We start from the raw sequence: 24538 nt of genomic DNA on the forward strand, positions 1-24538 counted from the left end.
ATATATATATATATATATATATATATATATATATATATATATATATGTATATGTCACCCTTCTGTCCAGCATTCGCCATGATAGATCGCTAACCACTACACACATTTTTTTTTTCTCTGCTTGTTTCTCCCCTTGTTTCTTTCTGTGTTCCTTTCTGTAGAAGAGCGTAGACTCGAAACTTTAAAAACTTTTTCAATTCCCGAGCGTTATACTAATACATTTGCTTGTTTTCTGCACCACCTGTCTTCGTCTTTTTTTTTTGTGAACTCTCCCTATATATATATATATATATATATATATATATATATATATATATATATATATATATATTCATAAAATAAGGAGAAAAATCACGTTAATGATAAGTATCAGGTAGTTAGTATGGAAATATGCATGCATATATATATACTTTCGTTGTTGTTAACTGAGGCTGCATGACCTGCTGGGGCGCCTTGATGTCCAATTGGTTGATGGAGTTTATGTTCCATCAACATCAATGCAATATCCTTTTCAAAACCTCACAAATTTCAATGGCTCGTTCCACTTACCTGCAAATAAGTACTACTTGAAGTTACAACCAACTCATAGATTTAGATAGCAAAGAGGAGGGGGAGATAAACACCACACAGTCTCATTTCATCTTTTTATAAGTCTGAAAATATGTATCTGTATAAGAAATCATTGTTGTCACTGTTATCACTATGTTCAAAAATAATGTCTTCGAGAATACGGCACAGGCTGTATATAGTATATATTTCCAGTTGAAAGAATGAGTTGACTGTATCACTCATCTTCCTCACTTATTATTTATTATCAAAGGTCGTAAGAATAGTTTTACTGAAGATCGTTGCTAAAGCTATTTCACAATTATAGTATTTATACATTATTTAGTCTCGACTCTAGTTCAAATTCTGCTGGTGTTGACTTTTCATCCTTCCTGTGTGGCCAATGACATATGTAAATGCCAGTAGTTTCGAAAGACTACTCAATTGATTGATCATACTTCTCTATAATAATTGGACTTGTTTCAAGTTGAATGAAGTTGTTAATGTTTTTACTATTGTTGTTATAACTGAAAGAATAAACAAAGTAAGAAATCTGTCGCAGGATTTCCAGCAGATATGAAGACATAAGTAAGTCATTTCGTCAACGAAATGACGTGAAACTGTGAGAAAAAAAAATGAAGCAATAGGTTTTCTATTTTATTTCTATTTCCATTTCGTCATTGAGTCTCTTGCACAGCAACGTCATGCATCACTCGATGACGTCACTCACAATGGCGAGATCATTGTTTCGTTCTTTCTTTTTATTTTCGCTATCGGCAGAAACGTTAGGATTGTAAAACAACAACAAAACAAAATAATAAACAAAATCAAGAAAATGTATGATAGAAAATCTCTTTCGTCGGAAAGGAAAGTTTTCTGTGAAGAGGCATTATCATTCACAAGACTTTACAAATGGAAGGAGAAGTAGTGAAAGACGAAACAAAAAGGATTTATCACAATGAAACGACTAGAGCTTGTCATGTTTTAATGGAACTGCGAAATGCTGGCGAACTATGTGATGCTGAAATTTTAGTAGGAAACACATCATTCCCAATTCATCGTGTGATTTTATCATCCAGCAGTACCTATTTCAGAGTACTTTTTACCAACGAGAGATTCCAAAGTAATCGTCAGAAAGTGATTATTCCCAATGTGAGCGTCAATACAATGAATTCCATTCTAGAGTTCGCATACACACAAGAGTGTAGCATTAACTGCAACAATGTCGAAGATCTTCTAGTAGCTGCTGATTATTTCAATATGATTCGCCTCCTGCAATGTTGTTGTGAATTTCTGGCAACTGGATTAACCGCAGAAAATTGTGTTGGAATTAGACGACTAGCCCAGATATATTCATGTCGGGAATTACAACTTGCAGCGCATAGGTATATACTGCAAAACTTCTCAATTGTATACAGACGGTCGGATGAGTTCCAGCGACTGAATATTGATGATATCTGCGAAATCATTTCTTCGGATTGCCTTAATGTAAAATCGGAAGAAATAGTCTTTGATGGAATTGTTGATTGGATCAGTTACGATCCAAACAAAAGAAAACATCATTTCAACCGACTTTTGCAGAAAGTACGGTTTGAACTGACATCTGCGTGTTTCATTGAGCAAGTACAGAGATATTGTTGCGCATGCGGTGAAGATTTTACTAACAACTTATTTCATATTCCTGTAACCTTTTCTCCCATGGAAGCTATTGATAGATCACATGTTAGTTTACCAACTGCAAGAATTCCTAACCAAATTTTATTTGTAATCGGTGGTTGGAGCGGTGGAAGCCCTACTGGCATCATAGAAACATACGATATAAGAGCAGATCGCTGGATTGAATGTCCATCTGTAAACTCAGGTTCGTTGCTTGGAAACGTCATTGTCGTACTCTATGGAAAATTGTGTTATTTCTTAATAGAAATCTAAGATTACATACAGTAATTGCTTGTAATGAGGCACTGTAATACTAAATAGAATTAAGTTTGGGCGCACCGATATTCTTCTATGATGGGATGTGAGGAACCAACTCTCTAAATGTTTCCTATTTAAAAAACTACTTTCTCATTTTACTCATTTTCATTGGTAACTACAACCTTAAAGTTCCAAGTTTTCTGTTAGAAAATCCAGAACAAACCATCTTCAATGATTTTTTTTTTTTTTTTTCGAAATCTCATGCATAGAATGAATTACCAAAGTTACATCATAGAAACTGGGCTTTCTTATCAGAATGCTAAAAGTAAACTTAAATCTTTAGCACATGTCTTGATATCCAACATAAGACGATTTTTACCTTCGGCTGTATTCAGGGAAAGCTGTCTGCTTTCCATTCATGAAACATTTTCAATGTTTATTCGTTGTTCCCGTGCCACTTATAACCTACCATTTCACTTCGACTTTCCACTATGTTTTCATCTGCTTTGAGTTAGTGGGTCCATCTCACGTGTGTCTTCTTGTTCTATTTTGTCCATTCTGTTTTTCTGTGATGTGTATCTTTATCTGCGCATGCGTTTGCATATGTATCTGTGTGTGTGGGTATGTGCGTGTGAAGGTGCTAGTGTGTTTCTGTGCGTGTGAGAGCGTGTGCGTGTCTGTATTAATGTGTTTCGTGTGTGTGTATATGAGTTTGTTTACTACACTGTTTGTACCCGTATCTTTTATTTAGTTTTTTTTTGTTTTTTTTTAATTTTAAAAAATGACCATCTCCAAATATGACAATATCTGTTTTAACACACAATTTCACATTAGTAATCTTGCAAAACAAATACATAAATGTGCGTGTATATATATATATATATATATATATATATATATATATATATATATATATATATATATATATATATACATGCATATATGGGTACAGGACATCACAAAAAAAAAACGTCAAACACGATGAGAAACGAAAACATAAAGACGAAAACAGAAAACGAACTTTTTTCGAACAACGAAAAACACAAACAGAGAAACGAGACATGCAACATAAAGAATATTTCCCTTCATCAGTTGTCCCTGTCCATCTACTCCGTGTTTCGAAGGCAAGGACAATACGCGACTTCGTTGGAACAGTCCGTCCCGCAAAGGGAATAGAGGGAATCTTCTTAGACTATTTCTTTTCTAATAGGGATGTCTGATTTTTGCAATTCTTTCTTTTGTCTGCATCCGTAAAACTGTTTGACATTTATTCATGGTGTTTGATGTACCTATTTTTACGTTACTAACTTATTCATGGCTAATTTTTCAAGGAACCACTACGAAACATTACCAAAAGTTATGTGATAATTAATCCATTCCCCTCGCCATTCTTTTTTTCTTTTTTTTTTTTTTTGTAGTCTTTGATTCTAACTTTGTCGATCGGTAACTGATCTTCATGACTATATGCACTTGTGCAACATTCTTTTGTGTACTGTAAGCAAATAGATATTATGAATCTTTAGATATGGGGTTATTGACTCTTTAGTCTTGGAAATCAAGACGACTTCCTCACGCTGAGACCCATTCAGCTATTTCCAAATTCTTTCTTCAAGTCATTAAATATGTTTTTCGTACGTGCCTGTTAAATATTTCAACTAGAAGTTTGACTTCCAGTCGTTTATTTATTTGAAATACATTATATTAGGCAAAAGCAATAACATTTATTCATAACTTAAAGCATTACTTACACGACTATGCCTCAAGAATTTCATTGTTTTAGAATTTCTTCGTCGCTCTTCACTTGAAGTTACATGTATAATAATCCGAGCAGTGAAGAAACGTAGCTCCGGGCTACTTATTATTATTATTTGTTATGTCTCAAGCTACTGCTATCTAGTACCTTTCGGATGATCTCTACTCAACTGTCAGTCTACTGTCAGTCAACTCCTACCACGGTCAGACTACCTCTATTTATATGTCTTGGTCGAGCCTACTTCTTCGCTTGGGGGCGTCGACACAACATTATTATTATTATTATTATTATTATTATTATTATTATTATTATTATTTCCAGAACTCGGCAATCGCGCTTTCCATGCATGTTGTACACTCGGCTATATGATATATGTAATCGGTGGTTACGACGGTCGATGCCATCTGAATAACGTCTGTTGTTTTGATCCCGTTAAGATGATTTGGTTAGAATCTGCTCCCATGCACAATAAACGGTAAGTAATCAGGATAAATTTGAAGGCATTTATAGTCAATTTTTTAACAATCTCTCTCTCTCTCTCTCTCTCTCTCTCTCTCTCTCTCTCTCTCTCTCTCTCACACACACACACACACACACACACACACACACACACACACATGTATGTATGTATGTATGTGTGTATGTATGTAATTTTATTCAAATGCATGAATATAATATTATTAATGTGAGTAACATAGTCATCTACGGAGGCTGGAATTTGATCGAGAAACGTGAAGAGAAGAACGAAAAACAGAAGTTGGAATTTAATGTAGGGTGATGTAGGTGGGATGTGTTTTATGTTGAAATGGGGTTTAGAGTAGTTATATTAGGGTTTTAGAAGCAAAAGCTCATAGCTATGTTGATGCATTGCAATCATCTAAACATGCACCTCCTAGATTTCTAAACCTACCGCCTCTAAATCTCAATTCTTATACAATGTCTGGTAAAACTAGCGTTTCTCAATTTTTTTTAACTATCGCCCCCTTTCTTTTACTAACATTCTTTCAGCTCCCACTAGCTATGATTCAACAAATCTGAATATATCACAAAAAATTGCTGCCGACAGGTACATAAGTTATTTCATCAACATAAAATAGATTCTCAACACATTTGGTCACTATATAACTGAATGATTTACATACAATAAAAACTAGAAAACATTTTTTTAGAAATTAGAGCAATTAAAAAATACATCTTTTGCTCCACCCTACTGGTACCCCTTTTGTTCCCCGCTTCCCCTTTGTTCTCAATACTTATATAAAACTTTCCAATGCCCCTCACGGAGCAGTATCGCCCACTTTGGGAATCGACAACAAAATATAAGTAATACTGACCAACTCCAATCTCTTACCCAGTTACCCTGCTTCTACAACGGAAATATACCGTACAGGATCCATCTCACATCTGCTTAATGTCACAAAGATTGAAGATTGAAGTGATTACAGCTTACTTTGGTTATTAATATTCGTAAAGTGTCACGAGCATAGATAATGTAGAGTACAAATATACACGTATATTACTCATACGGATGTAGTCTATGATAAAGTCAACAGATATACAGATTTATATAGTGTCTTTATTAATTCATACCTACTAAATTATCTCCCTGCGAAATATACACATCAAATGAATTTTCTAATAAAGAAAGTTGAAAGGAGCTTTTAAGTACTCTCACCTCATGATCTCACCTCAATACAGGATACATCAGTTGGTAAAAGATTTTCCACGCCTTACATTCAAAAGATTTACGAGCAAATGAAAATTAACATTGGACGGGAAAAGTGGTAGAGGAAAGTATAGTGTAACTACAGAAACCCTTAAGGTTGAGGCTTATTTTCGAGCTCTGAAGTATCAAGTAAATGGGGAATATGTCTAATGCATTGTTCTTCCATATTCTCCAACTTTAGCTAAATTGGGGATTACAGAAGTATATATTCCTGTTTAGGAGTACAACAATATGTTTACAATGAATTATTATTTCGTCTTTACAAATGAATCATTATAGACGAACTTAAATAATTAACCATATTCTAAACTTGGTTAATAATCAGGGCCGGCCCTAGGGTTGTTGGTGTCCCGAGCAAGCTTAACTTCGGCGTGTACAAGCTAACGGTCGTTGAAATTTCCTTGTCTTTGTCACGCTCTTCTTGGCTAAGTTACCCCTCCCCCACATACACACACTTCGGACTTCTCTATTACAATGTGCACTGAAGGAGTTCTCGCCGACCTATTAATTCGAGGTACCCCATTGTTTAGGTGTTTCCCCACATTCTTCCCTTGGTACACCAACTACCTACGTACCAACATACAAAACCTCTAACAATACATTCCTATCTGAAGGATGACACCCTCTACTTTGTCTTTTTAGCCTTCTGAAAATGCATACAATCCAGATGTAACTTAAACGTCTAATGCCAGAATTTCACATTTTCCATGAATAGAGATATCCGAAATATCTATCGGTGATGACATTATAATCTGGTCGCTTTCAAGATCCCCAAAACATTATGGTGGTATATATTAAGGAAACAGTCTTGTACTTTACCCTCATTACATGTGAGCTACACACGACTACTAAAGTCCTATAAGTCCTTACTAATCCATGCCTGAAAATTCTTAACCGTTCTTTATGGGAACCCCATATATACAACATCGCTAAATCTTCATCTGAAAGGCTAGCTTTCTCTCTTCAGCTCAGAAAATGCATTACTTCTGAACAGTTGCTAGTTCTCTACGAAGCTCAAATATGCTCAATAGTGTGCTGGCTACACGTCTTGGATGGTACAACTGAAACACATACAAATATCCCAGACTACAAGTAAAGGAAGTCCATTCGACTGATACAAGATACTTTCTCACCAATTCACTCCGATAACTAGCTTGCAGATTCACTCCCACTTCTCTCTGCTTCTTCTACAACTACTGCATTACTTTCTTCTCCTATGAGGGAGTAATCTAAATGCTATTTTCATCCAATCTACTCAATGCACCTGACTCTGCTCCTCTCATCCTTTTTACAATGTTCCAGCCCATATCCTACACTAAACACTTTGCCTAACTAGTTCTCCCTAGGGAAGCAATCCTCTAGAATTACCTCCATCGTATAGGTTTTTCTGGTAGATGTTGGGATATAGGTGTTTAAGAAGATGAATACCAACCGAGTTGCCTGTTTTGGAAAAATCGTGAGTATCCATGGCGCTGCTCATGCTCTCACTGACTATCTAATAAACAATCTCTACCAGTGCGATTTTATTACTTAGACTAACTTCATCCTCAATGATATATTTTTAAAACATTAGGTCTATCTTTCTAATCCTATCTATATCCCGTCTTTATGTAGGGGGTTATATTCAAAGTGCACAAAACGGATCCTGTATCCATATAAAAAATTTTGAAAAAACAATTTATTTATTCATTCTAAGTAAATTCATTTGTATGCGAATTTATTACACAAATGAGAAAAGGCTTAGCCAAAAGACATATAGGAAGACCAGAAAGGTGGTGATTAATCTATAATAAAGAATGGACAGGGAGGAAGTTGGTAAAACATGTAAAACTAGCTGATGACCGGGAAAGATAGAAGATAACGGTGACATTTCTTGTGCTTTTTAGGCTACGGATTTTGAGAATGAATTTGTTATAAATTATTACAACTATTCGTTTTAGCTGTGGTACGGGTCATGTTGAAATTATTATCGCTCAATTTAACTTGCTCTTCGATTAGTCTGCAGCATCATATGGCCTGGCATTGTAACAAACTGAATTTTAGTCTCTTCATTTTCCCCTTTATTTCACAAGAATAAACTTTCTACTTTTACTCTTTTTTTTTAATCTAAACTTATGTTGACCATTTCTCTTTTAAAGATGTCACGTGAGTGTTGCCATCATTGGCCTCCAGATCTATGCCTTGGGAGGTTTCAATGGACAGACGGAACTTAAGAGTGCCGAACGTTATAATCACCCTAGAAACCAGTGGACATTAATCCAAGATATGAACTATCAGCGCAGTGATGCAGGTGCCACAGCACTAAATGGTGAGGAAAACATTAAGACAAGCAACTGCTTATTTCCTAATTTAGTTAAAACAAAGAGAGACCTCTAGCGTTTCGGCCAGAGCCATTTTTGGCGAAAAGGCCCAGCATTAGATGTTTCCTTTCACCATGACATCGTAACATATCTTAAAATATTTGTGCTTCCACTGTAATAGCATTTATATAACATTAATAGAAGAGCTTCTATGTGGTCACTCGACTTGCAAGAAATAGGAGTCAGTTCTTTTTTCAATCATATCTTCCCGTCTTAAAAAAAAAGGACACACTGGACAATGTAGTACCTCATATTCTTCAAGAGGCAGTGACCGCAATGTGTTTCTCCTCACCGTGTCAGGAATCTGTGGCCTATAAGCTTTGGTAGATCTTCCATTTCATGTTGTGTGTGTCTGTCATTAACTTCAATGGAGTTGAGTAGTTCGCGCCTTTTATTAATGTACTGAAGATTCCAAAATATAACTTCTGATATGGCCTGATGTTCAACACGATAGCTACCCTGCTCACAAAGCCTACCCTGCGTTGAGTATTAATATTAGAGAAGGGTGGATTGTGTTCATAAATCTCCGCTTTGGTTATGTGCTCATGCCATGACATATTTTTAAAACTTCACGAGAGGTCTGCTATACGTAACATGAAGATGATCTTGATGCTCCTTCTTCATTTACCAGATTTTGACTCCATGGAGAAGAACGCTTTCAACGTTTGCCTTGAAAGAGGCCAGTTTTGTTGGTTTTGAAATACTTGGTTGTTAGATATTTTGAAGCTTGTTTCAGATACTCCAGATTAGTCTCTTGCATGTTAGTTAGCTTTTCTTATTCTCGACAACATAGGACACAAGGCACTTAAAATCACTGACATCCATAAGTTGTTGAAATCGTTTGGACAAATTGACCGGCGACTTTTATCATGAGGACGGTCGCAGCTAGAACACCTTTGATTGTACACAGGGTTGATTTATCAGAGATGACTCGGGGCTAAACAATGTCTGCCTGTCTGTACATATGCATCTCAAAATATCTCATTAGCAATATATTATGTTAATAGATTTTGTTTTGCCTATCGTAGAACAAAATGCCTTGCATTCTTAAGCTCAAATCCAAGGTTATCTTTGCCTCTAGTCAAAACTTGAAGTAATTATAATTAAGTTGACGAGTTGACAAAACCGTTAACACATCGGACAAGTGCTTAGTCGTATTTCTTTCAGCCGAGGTCGATTTTGCTTTGCCTTTCATCCTTTGGAGATTGATAAAATAAGTACCAGCTGAACCCCGGGGTTGATGTAATCGACTTCCTCCTCCCTTCAAAATTGCTTATAATAGAAAGAGTTATTATTATTGTTGTTGTTGTTAAGGCGGTGAGCAGACACAATCGTTAGCAGGCCGAGTGAAATGTTTAACGGTATTACGTTTGCCACTACGTTATGAGTTCAAATTCCACAGGGGTCGGCTTTACCTTTCATCCTTTCAGGATCGATAAATTAAGTATTAGTGAAACACTAGGGTCGATGTAATTGACTAGTCCCTTCCCCACAAATTTGAAAGTAGAAAGGATTACTATTATTATTATTATTATTATTATTATTATTATTATTATTATTATTTAAGACGTTGAGTTGGTAGAATTGTTACCTCGCCGGGCAAAAAGCTTAGCGGCATTTCGTCCGTCGTTACGTTTTGAGTTCAATTTCCGCCGAGGTCGACTTTACTTTTCATCCTTTCGGAGGGTCGATAAAATAAGTACCAGTTGTGTACTGGGGTCGATGTAATCGACCCCAGTACGCAACTCTCTCCAAATTTCAGGCCTTGTAGAAAAGATCGTTGTTGTTGTTGTTGTTGTTGTTGTTGTTGTTGTTTTTGTTCATCTTGAAATGCATGCATTGTCTTTCCAGATATATTGTACATCTGTGGTGGCTTCAGTGGTCAGCAGTACCTGAACTGTGCTGAATTCTATTCGCCTAAAACCAACCAATGGACACTAATAGCTCCCATGAACAGCATCCGTTGCGGTCTCAGCATCATTGCATATTGTGACTTCATTTACGCACTGGGTGGCTTCAGTGGTGTAACCAGAGTGACCTCTGCAGAACGCTATGATCCTTCTGTCAACAAGTGGCAGTCTATTGAGACAATGTCGATCCCTAGAAGTAATTTTGCAGCTACTGTAAGAATATTATATTCTTCTCCAGCTGTCCTGTTTATCTATCTATCTATCTATCTATCTATCTATCTATCTATCTATCTATCTATCTATCTATCTATGCGTCTGTCTCTATCTATCTATGTATCTGTCTCTATCTATCTATCTATCTATCTATCTATCTATCTATCTATCTATCTATCTATCTATCTATCAATGTGTCTCTTTCACTCTGTTTATCTGTCAGTTTGTTTATATATACTTATATATGTATGTACGTATGTATTTACGAGGGGGTACCCCCCCAAAAAAACCGGAATTTTGCTATATTATTTTATTCACTTCGCCTCACAGGTTTACATTTTTATCACCTTCAAAGTATTCTCCATTTGAAGCAATGCATCAGTCGAGACGCGTTTTTCTCTGTTCGAAACAGTCCTAGAACTCTTGTGAAGTGATGCCTTTTAACTCCTCTGTCGTCTATGTCTTCACCACTTCCACATCTGCAAAGCGTTTTCCTTTAAGGACTTTTGTCATTCGGGGGGACAAAAAAAAATATCGTAGGGAGCAAGATCAGGTGAATAGGGAGGATGGGTAAAACGAGGTCATGCCATTTTAGGTCAAAAATTGTCTCACACTCAAGGCGGTGGACGCATGCGCATTGTCGTGATGAAACCAACACTCTCCATTTTGCCACTGGTCGGGGCATTTTCGTTTCACCGCATCTCACAAACGCTTCGTTTCCGGGTTGTAGCTGTAGCACCAGCTTTCGTCACCAGTGATGACCTTCCAAAAACGGTTTGGATCAACTTCCAACTGTTCTTACAGTTCACGGCACGCATTCAGTCGTGAGTGCTTTTAATCTTTCGTGAGCAAATGAGGCACAAATTTTGCTGCAACTCTCCAGGACACATCAGACATATCAACAAGTTCGTCAACTATTCGGCGACGGTACTCCAAGATCAGTTCGCAAATTTTCGTGTTTTCATTCGTTCGGGAGGTCGACAGTCGCCCTGAATGAAGTTGGTCTTCAAGCAACAAGGGACCATTCCTAAAGCGTGAAAACCAATCGTAAATCTGTGTTTTGCTCATGGCAGCGTCCTTGTAAGCTGTTTGAAGTATGACAACTGTTTCGGCCGCCGTTTTTCCCAGCAGAAAACAGAATTTCACGGAAGCACGCTGTTCCTTCGTTTCAGCCATCGCAAAAATCGACGAACAGGGAAGCACTGCAAAACAAAGACGCACCACTTGGCAGTACGACTCCAACCGACGATTCCGGTCGGCAGACTGATGCTTGAGGGTCGCATCAAGTGGTTTCTAGCGGCAGAAGCCTGAACTAGAGCGGGCTTGTCCTACAGAGAACGTTTCCGGTTACTTTTGGGTACCCCCTCGTACGTATGTCCATCATTTTTGTGATATATATTTTGATAAATTCACAGTTAGTTAAATGAGTAGAATGTCAGATCTTTTACCAAAGGATCACTAATGGTTAGCCACCTGGAAATGGCGGCATACTTTCTTCACAATCAAGACACATCAGCTCCAAAAGAAAGTTCGTCTTATAACTCTGTGTAACGCGATTTTTGTCCTTGGGTAGCAACTGTTATTTCCTATTTGCTTACCCCAAGAAAGTATGAAAAATGGCTAATATTTTCTTTAAACTTTACTTTTGCTACATTTATTCAAACCCCAAAGAATCACTCTCAACACATGGCTGTGATGTTCTTCCACTACTGCTCACGATCAGAGATGCGCGTATTGTTAACCACTAAGAGACATGTTCAAGTGGTTAAGATCAAGCAACTGACAAGTAAATCAGTGGTATTGAGCAGAATATTTGCTATAATGATATTTCTGCTTCAGCGCTGAATCTGTCCGAAAAGTAATGGAAAATAGTCAGTTTCAAAACATTGATGTCCAAGTCACAAAGACAAAGTTTGAAGGGAATAGTAGCCATTTCCTTTGATTTCTAGATAGAAGCAAATAGGAAATAACACTTACTGACCAAAGACAAAATATATATATATATATATATATATATAAATATTTTTCTACGCAGTGTAATCTATTAAATACGGTAGTGTGTTTTAATACATGCCTACAAAGAGATTTCCTCTCAGACAAAAACAACAGCATTTGCTGTAAATAGATACCGTGGAAGTACAGCCTATTTTTGTTGTAAACAGTGGAAGCCTTGAATAATTAATGAATTTTCGGCTAGCTTGCAACTTTGAGCGCAAATTCGTCCGTGATCTCTAAAAGACGTAACGAGAAACCACTTCCCTCTTTGTATATTTTCAAGAACACAACATGAAGACAATACTGTTCTATATTTAAGAGATGAGGAATTATGTACATTATTTACATTATTTACATTTGACGGATATTTGTCCTCATCTTGTTTGTTGTTAACACAACGTTTCGGCTGATATACCCTCCAGCCTTCATCAGGTGATTTGGGGAAATTTCGAACCTGGGTATTCATTCCTAAGGTATTTTTCGATGTTGTTGTTGTTGTTGTTATTATTATTATTATTATTATTATTATTATTATTATCATCATCATCATTATTCAGGTCACTGCTTGGAATTGAACTCGGAATCTTGAGGTTAGTAGCCCGCGCTCTTAACCACTACGTTATATGCCCGTGGGCAATTATGGAATATGCTGCTTCTTTTAGTTTTCGTATTTTCCAGTGTTGTTCCCTGTCTATTATTTTAACTTCATCCCACAGGGGGAGGTGGTCTCCATTTTGCCATACATGATCAGCTTTACCCGATTCATCAATATCTTCTCGTGTCACAGCTTTGCGATGTTCCTCTACTCTTATTTTGAGCGGGTAGAGGAACATCGCAAAGCTGTGACACGAGGAGATATTGATAAATCGGGTATAGCTGATCATGTATGGAAAAATGGAGACCCCCCCCCCCCGTGTGGGGTGAAGTTAAAATAATAGACAGAGAACACCACTGGAAAATACGAAAATTAAAAGAAGTAGCACATATGCTAGGAGACAACAACCTTCTAGACAGACCGAGTGCAGATATGAGTAGCATATGGGAACCGGTATTAAGGAAGGATAGGAAAATATTAGATTTATAAGCCCTAAAAATTCACTCCATAATTGCCTAGGGGCATATGGTATAGTGGTTAAGAGCGCGGGCTACTAACCCCAAGATTCCGAGTTCGATTCCAGACTGTGACCTGAAAAATACCTGGTGAAGGCTGGAGAGTATATCAGCCGAAGTCAAATGTAAATAAGGTACAACATGAAGACGTTATCTCTTGATTATATCCAAACATTCTAAAAAAACAACGCATGTTTAAGAGACAAAATGTTCCAGAGTTAGGATGTTATATATTCAAGTACAGATTTTAATTAGTAACTAGATATTTTTCAATGTTTTTTGTCATCAAATCTCAAAACAATCAGCTCATGACTATTTATGATATCATTTTGAAGTAACAAAAGAAAAATCGCTATTTGAATTTTTCTTAAAAATTAAAGCGTTTGTTTCATTAAAGACAAAAACGGGGGGGGGGGGGGGGATCAAAAATTTATAAAGCTATTCAAACATTCGAAATGTTAATTTATGCTGCAACACTTTTGATAATTGTTTTTTTCTTCTACTTTTTATTGCTGTTTTTGCAAAAAATATTCGTGAATAGATATTGGCTGTTAAATTGTTTTTTTAAAGGAAAAACATTAGAAATGTTATGTAAGAACATGATGCATCTGAAATTTAAATTGTAATGAGGTAACTACTAAAAGGTTGTCTGACCTACTAGAAATAGCAGCTAGATTGCCTTCATATCATACCCTAACAACTTTAAAAAATGGAAGACAAGTTGGGGAATGTAGTCCTGAATATACAAACAGATTGATCAGTCACGGCTAGAATGTTTTTGATTGTAGGAGTGTTCGATCAAGACTCGAGGCTAATTAACTTTAAATTGCATCTATAACACTGGTCAACAAAACGAACTTCTCTTTGATCGAATATGTAATTCATCAATTCTGAATGCGTTTTTGACGATCGTTCTAAATCCGTCTTTAGCCCTCCGCCTCTAATACGTCTCATTTTTGCTATAAGACAGTTATATTTCTCTCAGTTTTATCAGTACTTAAATCTGTATTAAATAATCGATATAGAGATCTGCTTCGGTCGTAACTGACCATCGGTTCCTGCACCTAAAAAGTTAGTCTCCAAACTCAAGCTCAACAAAATGTTTGTGTTTGACCAGCACTTGGCCATACATACAAGTCTCCTCTTCCCACGGTACCAATGCTGTCCAAGGGAAAGACAAGGCCGATACACATTAACATCCATGTCATCATAGGCGTCATCGTCAGAATGCTAAGATATCTGAAAAACGTTCCGTCTGACGATTTAATAGTTTCATCAATCTACCGCCCTGAAAGGATGAAAAGCAAAGTTGGTCTCAGCGAGATTTGAACTCAAAGCGTAGGAAGTTGAAACAAATACCGCGATGCAATCTATCCGACGCTCTAACATCTTTACCAAGTCGTTAAATATAAAATTGTTATATAAGATATATATATTCTTTCTACTATAGGCACAAGGCCTGAATTTGGGGGGGGGGGGGGTAGTTGATTACATCGACCCCAGCACTCAACGGGCACTTAATTTATCGACCTCGAAAGGATGAAAGGCAAAGTCAACCTCGGCGGAATTTGAATTCAGAGCATAATGGCAGACGAAATACTGCTAAGCATTTCGCCCGGCGTGCTCACGATTCTGCCGGCTCGCCGCCTTTATATAAGATGTATATATAATTTGCTTATTGCGCGAACTAAGATATACAGCATAAACATCATTTATTGAAATATAATTTATAATAACTTCATTTTTAGATCTTAGATTCAATTAGATACGTATGTGTTTGAAGACTATACGTTATACAGGCTTTTAAAAGTGTTATGAATATAGTTTCCCCTTACATACGTGGTTTGGGTCACGATATAGCCGCCAACATTGGTCAGCCATGATACCTTCAATCCAAAATATCAGGTATTGTGTTTTGATTGCCGGAAAATCTTGAGTGAAACGTTCTCATTGCTCATCGCTTAAAATAAGAGTGTATTATGTACATTTTAAGGACACCTTCAACCCATTCCTTTAGATGCATTAAGGAAATTCTCAACTCCACCACTATGTACATCGGACTTATTCCCCATGCATAACCATTTAAATGCCAGTTATGTTCTATATTACCATATATTGAAGATTTATTTAAATTCAAAATCTTTTACAAGCCTTGATTTTCAGTATTGTTCGTAATTTTTAGTATTTTTATCTTCTGCTGTTGATTTAGATTTCATTTCTGCAGGATTTCATTAGAGTAGGTTGTGTATGTGTACATTTTGTGAGGTGTGGGATTTTTGTATATGCATAATTCAAGACGTATAGGTTGAAGGAGTACTTTGAGTATTGATTTTCAAAGTCTGCCAATTCAAACTCGAGAATTGTGGAATTGTTTGTTTTCATATTGTTGAATTTGAGTAGAAACAAAAAATAGAAAAAGATGTAGTCGGAGGAGAAAGAAAGTTCTAAAACATAAAGTGTTCTCTTCCAATTCGTCTTCGTTTCCGTTTTATTTAGTAGATATTTATTTTTAAAATGTATTTTATAATAGTCATAGCTGTAAAAGGCAGAACTCGCAACAACAACAAAAATACTGTAGACGAATAATACGCTGAACACTACAAACGAAAGAAGTCCAGAGTATGTTCCAGGGGAAGGCTTTAGTATATGAGCATTTGCTAAGATATAAACTATTCTTATAGCTAGTTTGTTATCTTGAGAAGTAGTATGCATCTGCAACTCATAAATTTACCGTGTTATAACGAATGTAAAGTTTACTAATTTAAAAATTCCAGATAATTTGAGAAACTTATTCTTTGTATTGTAATTTTAAAATATATTTTATTAGTAAAATTATATTTGTCAATCATTTAGAGGAATGTGTTCCTTCATCCCATGAGAAATGAGGACACGTCCTTACCCGTTTTCTCTTTATAGTCCCTACAATGCATAAGTATAGAAAGGACAAGAACGCGTATCATTAAGGTTTCATTTGTGAGCTAGTACTGTAGGTTGATGCCTTACTTCTAATAAATCGTGTTTGAAAGAAATGCTTGATTGTCAATCGAACCATTTCACTTTATCTACTGCTCGTATCTGCAATTTATCTTCCCAGACATCAGTATTCTCATACAGAAGTTATGTAAGCTTAGCTACATATATTATTATGTAGTAGGGCATGAAAAGTGAGGACGTTAGTGCTTCGTAAGGAACAGGGTTACCAAACTTTTTCAGAAGAAGCAAGCTCCTCGGCTGTGGTTTCAATCCTTACTTCTATATAGATATAGTACATAATGTTATTTTTGTTGTTCCCGCTGTTTAACTCCAAGTCAGGTCTGACTGTCCAGAGTATCTACTACAGATGACGAAAATCGGTGTGTGTTTGTTTGTGGCGTTGTTAGCTAACTCCTCCTAGATCGTTTTATTGATTTTGATGAAACTTGACACGTGAGTAGAACTCATGTCTAGAAACCTCATGACTACTTAGATTATTGAAAAAATCGATAATACAGCCCCTGGAAGGGACCTTTATATCTACCTCATATAACTAATTTTTGTAAACATCTAAGGGAAATAACCCATAGCACCTGTACGATATTTTTTAAACACTCAAGGGAAACAACCCATTTCATTGTTTATGTTCGATTACTTTGAATATTGATTTTTTGTGTGTCCTATTTCTAATTTCTGCGGACAATATCACTTTTATACTTTATTTGACCCGTGAGTAGAACTCATGTCTGGAAACCTCGTGACATACTTAGATTGTTGAAAAAAAAATCGATAATAGGGCCCTTCCAATGGATCCTTCTATCTACTACATATTACTAATATTTTATTTAAACGACCCAAAGGAAATAACCCATACCACCTTCAGATTTTAGCGAAGCGATCAATATTTGATTCTCACGATCAGCATTTCACTACTCAGTTTTCAACTGCTAAACATTATTATTGCATTTCCTCAATTTGAATCTTAAACATTAAGGACTTCATTCATACATACTTTTTTGAATGCCCATTAATCTGATAATTTTGCACTTTTACAGTTACACTTTTTCCATAACAGTAGATAAATGTTTTATTCCACAACGTATTTGTAGTGGTTTCATGCAGGCATAGCGTGGATTCGATCCTCGATTGCCAAATTTCACTTAACACTTCAACAACGCTTTTCTCACAGTAAAACAGTAGTTTTTTCTGTGAATGACAGCAGTTATACATTTCCCAGATGTCTTCGCTAAGCAGAATAATGTCTTTGCCTCTCACCAATCTCCGACAATCTTTCTCATCAACCTCCGACAACCTTCCGCGCCAACCTCCGAAAACCTCTTTCCCAACCTCCAACAATCTCTCCCTCCTCCAAGTGACAGTTTTTTTTTACTTTTTCGTGACGGAAAATACACCATTTGTGGCAGTTATGACGAAATTGTTTTCTTATATCAGAGTAATAAGGTGTTTCAATAGAACATCTTTACCCCTGGGAATTGTCGGGTACACAAACTAGTAAATATATCTATATCCTTTTTATTTTTAGACATGTGTCTAGCAATAGCTTATTCATCGTGATCTTCCTTTTTAAGACATAACATGCGATTTGAGTGAGATCTTTTCGATATCTCGACCTTCAAGAACTTGTACATTGTGTATATCAGTAGCAGTTTAAAAGAAAACACCTTATTCTACACGAATACAAATGTTAGTTGCTTCTGATACTCTCTTGTATGCAATGATGAAAATGGATATTAGGACCGAGGCGTACGTTCAGGTCCGAGAGGCCGAGGTTGGGACGGTGGGACAAAATTCAATAAGGCACTCACCTCTGTAAGCTAAAAAATATAGGGAATGCCATTCCCTGTGTACTGTCCCCTATTTCCATCACTGCTTGTATGCCTGGCAATTTACACATGTTAAAAAGGCGGTGAGCTAGCAGAATCATTAGCACGTCGGGTAAAATACTTAAAGGCATTTTTTTTGTCTTTACGCTCTGAGTTCAAATTCGACCGAGGCGGACTTTGCCTTTCCTCCAGGGTCGACAGTCGGGCACCTGAGTCGATGTAATCGACCTATCTCCTCTCTTGAAATTGCTGGCCTTGTGCCAAGACTTGAAACCAATTTACACTTGTTAAAATTTTAAACTGGTGTGGAAGAAAATAGAGTGGGTTTTTTTTAAACATTATACGTTTATTTTCTTTATATTTTCATCGCTTTCAGTACGTTTTACATTTTCTGAATTAAATACATTTCTCCAACAATTATTCCCAACGGCAGAAACGTTAGCACGCCAGGCGAAATGCTTAGCGGTATTTCGTCTGCCTTTATGTTCTGAGTTCAAATTACATCGAGGTTGACTTTACCTTTCATCCTTTCGGGGTCGATAAATTAAATACCAGTTGCGTACTGGGGTCGGTTTAATCGATTGTCCCCCTCCCCCAAAATTTAGGGCCTTGTGCCTAGAGTAGAAAAGAATTATTCCCAACATCAACAATCAAAATCTTACCTTCTCTTCACAAAAGAAATTTTTACAACTTTGTAACTCCTTCTTAAAATTCAGTAATTCAGTCGAGACGAACTAACACTGAGGAAGTTCGACTTCACAGAAATAGCAGCCAGATCATCTTCAAATCATGCACTACCGTTTTATAAATAAAATATGATACTGGATAAAAAAGAGATCCCTAAAAAAAGGAGATAGCTATGATCTGTTTGATCATCCTTGACCTGAAACTAAAACAAAACAACAGCAATCGATAAAATAAGTTTAATTTTTGTGTATATGTGTCTCGAAAAAAGGTATCGAATTAATTATAATGTAATAATTAACTCTAGATTTTAGACGACAAGGTATTTGTAATTGGAGGCGTGGCCGACGAGAACAGTATATACAACGTAGAATATTACGACATTGTTACTGAAAAATGGTAAGTAATTATATCATAATTTATGTTATTGCATCTTCTTCATTTTATATGTCATCTAGGCTCAAACGTTACAAAGGTTACATGTGAATCCCATCCACCTGTAACCATCATTTATGCAGCACTAAGAGAATTTCATACACAGTAGGAACACTTTGGTTTTTGCTCTGCTTCAAGATCCCCAAGACACTGGACACATTTTTTATGTTTTTATTTATCATTAGTCCATATTAATAATTTTGAAAGTGAGCGAATCTTTTTTAAGTTTTTATTCGACCACTGGAATATTTTCAAATTTTCTACTGATGTAGTTTTGCATTCTGAAGATGAAGATTACATTCATTTTCTCACGCAATTAATAATTAAGAAGTTATAAGCCTTTAAAGTTATGCAATTTTAACTTATCAGAAGCGTCCATTTCCGACATACCAGAAGTCGCAATTGTCTGTTTTCTTGTGAGCAACGACTCTTGCTCTTAGGAGTGTGGTTTTTGTATTCCTGGGTGAAGGAACTGACAACAGCCCATTGGTTGATTCAGTAAAATCAATGAGTACAGATGAGCAGAAAAATTGCTTTTGGTATTTAGTTGCGTAGATTATGCGTTCAAATCTTGACGATGTCGACTTTGACCTTTGTCCTTTCAAGTTCGATAAAATAAAATAACAGTTTAAGTACTGGATTCGAGCAATTCGGCTGTTCTTTACTCCCTGGTCTGTGTCTATGTTCGAAAACATTATTATTATCGAATATTATATGAATTATGACAGAATTGGGATTAAAAGTATCTTAAATTATTGGAGCGTTACACACTCCAGTAATCTGTTTATCATTACTTACACACAGTATTAGCAAAAATTTGTAGACATAATCTACAATACAGTAGAGCATTAAAGATATTCAACTCCGCTCAAATGAGTAGTAGTAGTAGTAGTAGTAGTAGTAGTAGTAGTAGTTGTTGTTGTTGTTGTTGTTGTTGTTGTTCAACAGGTCAGCTTGAGTCATCCAGTCTTTCTTCAGCATTGGTTATCATTACTCAATGGATCCTATTTCCTACTGGCGGCCTACCCTTTCGATGCTGTGAAAAGGGTAGGTCGCTGCTTAAGTCTGATGAAGCATAGAACCAGTGTTGTCGCAAGTGTTGTTGCTAGAATGCAAAATAGATACTGCAAAACATCTCACCCAAAGACATCTCACCCAATGCTCTAACAGTTCCACGCACCCCTATTCTAGATTATTGTTACTTTCTTTTTGTTGGCCCTGAAAGAATGAAACGAAAGTTGACCTCAACTACACTGGAACTCGGAGTGAAAAGAATCGGAATAGATACCACTTATCATATTTTCCAGCATACAGCTCGACATGTGAACATGTAGTATAGTATAAACATTCAAATATCGTCACTATCTTTTCAGATCCTGCTGCATTTCACATGGAAATTTTTCGTCCTCCAAGTTTGTTTTGATGTACAAGTCGGACTACCTTTTTAGGCTGTAAATTCTGACTCAAAATATTCAACTTGTATGGTGGAAAATACGGTGCATATCAGCGGCCGTATTCTCCTTTATGGCAAGTTCGTTTTTGTATCAGATAAAACAGAAACTAAAAGCTAAAAAAGAGAACCAACGAGAGAATCTTTATATACATGATCGCTCGACTTACTAGATTTAGCAGCCAAATATCCTTCATATTGTACCATACTTCGCTTAAAGTAAAGCAAAGGATATGTTGAACGAAGAAGTCTTAGAAGTACCAAAAAATTAAGTAGGCAACTTTCATAGCACAATGAAAATCAATATCAACACATTGTCGTTTAGATTCAATCAAAAGTTAGTGAAGTAGTAGAGCGGAGTGGCAGAATGTAAAGGGAACAAATGCCAAATATGTTGCTAAGTATTCAGTTTCGACCGACTAGTTCAAATCCAGTTGGCTGACATAATTTTCCTTGCATCTTGAAACAAATGAAAGAGGTAACAATTAGATACTGTAAGTCGATTCAATATTCTATATCGTTGCCTTTGCCACACTCTTGGATGGGAAAGGTAGTGCAGGAAATCGAAGGATTGTGTGTGAGTGTTTATATGTATGTATGTATGTTCTTTTTCTCTGGGTTTTATTTAGTCTTCTTAAGAGAGTTCAAGCCAGTTGCGAACATAGCGTCAAGACTTTTTGAATTAAGAGAGTTCACGGTGTATGTGGTTGAGTTGGCATGTTGGTTGAGCTGTCGATGCACACACCCAATAGATGCAAGTGCATGTATCTATTCATCTAGAGGATCTCAGATGGAGAATCTTTTGAACGTCTTACAAATCTTCACTGCGCCACTAATAGATTGAATTTGGAGAAACCGCGCCAGTTTCTTTTGTTCTTTCTTTGAAAGTAAGGTTTTGTGTAAAGTTGTAAGTACTTAGCCTAATGCATTTATGATGATGGGTACAATCGAGAATTTATAGCCAGGGTACAAGTTCCGCATTAATTCACCATAAATGTTCTCTTTTTCTTGGACTTTTAATGGTACATTCACATCTACTGGGTGGCTGTCCGCTAAAGCAGTGCATGACTTTTGTTTCCTGTCCTACAGAACAAAATCAAGTCTGTTACGTTTGCACCAAATTTGCTTTTATTGGAATGTTCCACAAGAATTCATTACTGGTTCTGACAAGCTTTTGATGTATATTATCAGGGCAATGCCTCAGGGGTAGGTAGTATCTTGTAGACATTTTGAGCGACCGCTGATGATATCTACCTCACTGGTATAGCAGAGCCGACATCTATCATAATATGGAGGTTTAGTAGTATCTTTGTTTCTCTTATTTATCAGGTATTTAGTAGATCACTCCTGTTCCTGGATAACAAAGGTATATCCTTCTAGGTAGAATGTAATGTATTTAACACAGGTCCAGGAGAGGTCACACTTCTTGTCAATGATGTTGTTTTCTTCTAGCTCACAGGATATGTATCCATGCATTGCTTTTTGCTGGTATGATGCCTGCTTCTCCTCCAAGCTTCTATTTAGGTAGACCAGGCCACACGAGATAGCTGTATTCTCAGAATATCTGTTCAGTTGTTCTTCTCTAAAGATAGGTTTATGTGCAGATTTGTAGATACATAACCTACTGCACCTATGATGATAGATACGAATGAGAATTTATAGTCACAGTACAAGAACTGTAAGTTCCGCATTGATTTGCCATAAAATTTCTTTTTTACCTGGACATTTGATTGTACATTTACAACAGTGCATGATATGTATGTATGTATGTATGTATGTATGTATGTATGTATGTATGTATGTATGTATGTATGTATGCATGCATGTATGTGTTGTGTGTGTATGCATAGACGACACATATGCATGCATAAACGTGTATCTATATCTATATATAAAACGATTTGAGCCATCAAATGTTTCTTTTCAGGAAGTGATATTTAATTTACTTATCATTAAGAAAGACGAAAAAGAAACTGTGATTATTAATTATTCTTGAATAATTAATGAACTGTTCTATGTTTGCCGTTATTTGCAGGCATAATGTAAGTCACATGAACATTCACAGACGAGCCCTCAGCGCATGCGTCCTCGAGGGTCTCCCCAATACCTACCAGTATATTGCGCATCGACATCAAAGCGAAAATTCCGGAAAACAACGTGCCATTAACAAAGAACAGTAACACATCAATCAAATAGCAACAACAACTAACAACCTAACAAACAACAAACAAATAAAGCGAGAGTTGAAAAATAAACGAAAAGATACAAATTAAGAAAAGAATATGGACAGGAAATTAAAGTTTATACAATCATAAAATTTATATTTGCTGTGTAGTTTTCTCTCTGTCAATGTCTCTGTCCGTCTGTGTGCCTGTCTATCTCTCTCCCAGCCTCCACACTCTCTCTCTCCCTCCCTCCCCACTCTCTCTCCCTCCCTCCCTCCATCCCTCCCTCTCTCTCCCTCCCTCCCTCCCTCCCTCTCTCTCTCTCTACGTTTTAATACTGCTTGCATGCTTTCTAAAGCATCCACACCGCGGTTTCGAGTCTTACTATGGCGACCTACGTTTAAAAGAAAAAGAAAAGGAAATATTTGTCTACAAAGCCCATTTGCATCATATTTTCTTTCGCAGCAGCGGTCTAATTTTGTTGTAACTTCACTAACGACACGCGCGCGCGCGCAGGTATACATACATACATACATACACACACACACACACATTTATATATATATATATATATATATATATATATATATATATATATATATATATATATATACACATACCGATGAAGGAAATTGAGTATTATCACTCATAATCCAGGAACGCGTCTATGATTAACTTTAAATGGTTAGTTTTCATTGTTTTTTCTTCTTGTTTTTGCCTTTGTGAGTTACAAGTAATGCTATCTGTTGGAGTCTCAGCTTTTTTAGCTGCTATTTCTGAACTTCGGTATGTGGTGAAGCAAATGCTTGCTGATCCCTTAATTATGTTTATAAATGTATAGGAACTTTTAAATAAGTTCTCCACCGATAATGGTGTTTACATACCGAAGGGCTTGGTAACAATTATTAATTGTTGATTTATTAATGAATTAATAAATTGATAAACCTTTACCCTTTTAATTTGTAAATATATATATACTCTTTTACTCTTTTACACGTTTCAGTCATTTGACTGCGGCCATGCTGGAGTACCGCCATTAGTCGAAGAAATCGACCCCAGGACTTGTTCTTTGTAACCCTAATACTTATTCAATCGGTTTTTTGCCGAACCGCTAAATTTTGGGTGCATAGATACACCAGCATCGGTTGTCAAGCGATGGTGGGGGGACAAACTCAGACACAAAGACACACACACACATAAATATTTATATATACATACATACATACATACATACATACATATATATATATATAGAGAGAGAGAGAGAGAGAGAGAGATAGATAGATAGATAGATAGATAGATAGATAGATAGATAGATAGATACACGACGGGCTTCTTTCAGTTTCCGTCTACCAAATTCATTCACAAAGCTTTGGTTGGCCCGAGGCTATAGTAGAAAACATTTGCCCAAGGTGCCAAGAATTAGGACTGAACCCAGAGCCATGTGGTTGAGAAGCAGGC

General features: G+C 36.4%; 1 protein-coding gene across 4 annotated transcripts; it reads left to right on the forward strand.

Annotated features, from left to right (window-relative positions):
• Window positions 1–1234: 1234 nt before the first annotated feature.
• Window positions 1235–23233, forward strand: LOC106877783 (kelch-like protein 10). 4 transcript variants are annotated; one of them, XR_016241950.1, is made up of 7 exons: window positions 1235–2406; window positions 4534–4687; window positions 8077–8246; window positions 10150–10421; window positions 19335–19426; window positions 20836–20989; window positions 22948–23084. XR_016241950.1 is itself a non-coding variant. In XM_089352640.1 (6 exons), the coding sequence occupies exons 1-6, from the start codon at window positions 1458–1460 to the stop codon at window positions 22844–22846; spliced, it is 1644 nt and encodes a 547-aa protein (XP_089208766.1). In that variant the 5' UTR covers window positions 1235–1457; the 3' UTR covers window positions 22847–22862. The 4 variants fall into 4 exon arrangements, 2 of the variants coding, with proteins under 2 accessions (XP_089208766.1, XP_089208765.1); XR_016241949.1 differs by lacking the exon at window positions 20836–20989 and adding an exon at window positions 11594–11788 and having other exon boundaries at window positions 22948–22965; XM_089352640.1 differs by lacking the exons at window positions 20836–20989; window positions 22948–23084 and adding an exon at window positions 22840–22862.
• The last annotated feature ends 1305 nt before the right edge of the window (window positions 23234–24538 follow it).

The sequence above is a fragment of the Octopus bimaculoides genome, chromosome 5 (genome assembly GCF_046866305.1).
Source record: "Octopus bimaculoides isolate indiv1 chromosome 5, ASM4686630v1, whole genome shotgun sequence".
Classification (NCBI taxonomy): domain Eukaryota; kingdom Metazoa; phylum Mollusca; class Cephalopoda; order Octopoda; family Octopodidae; genus Octopus; species Octopus bimaculoides.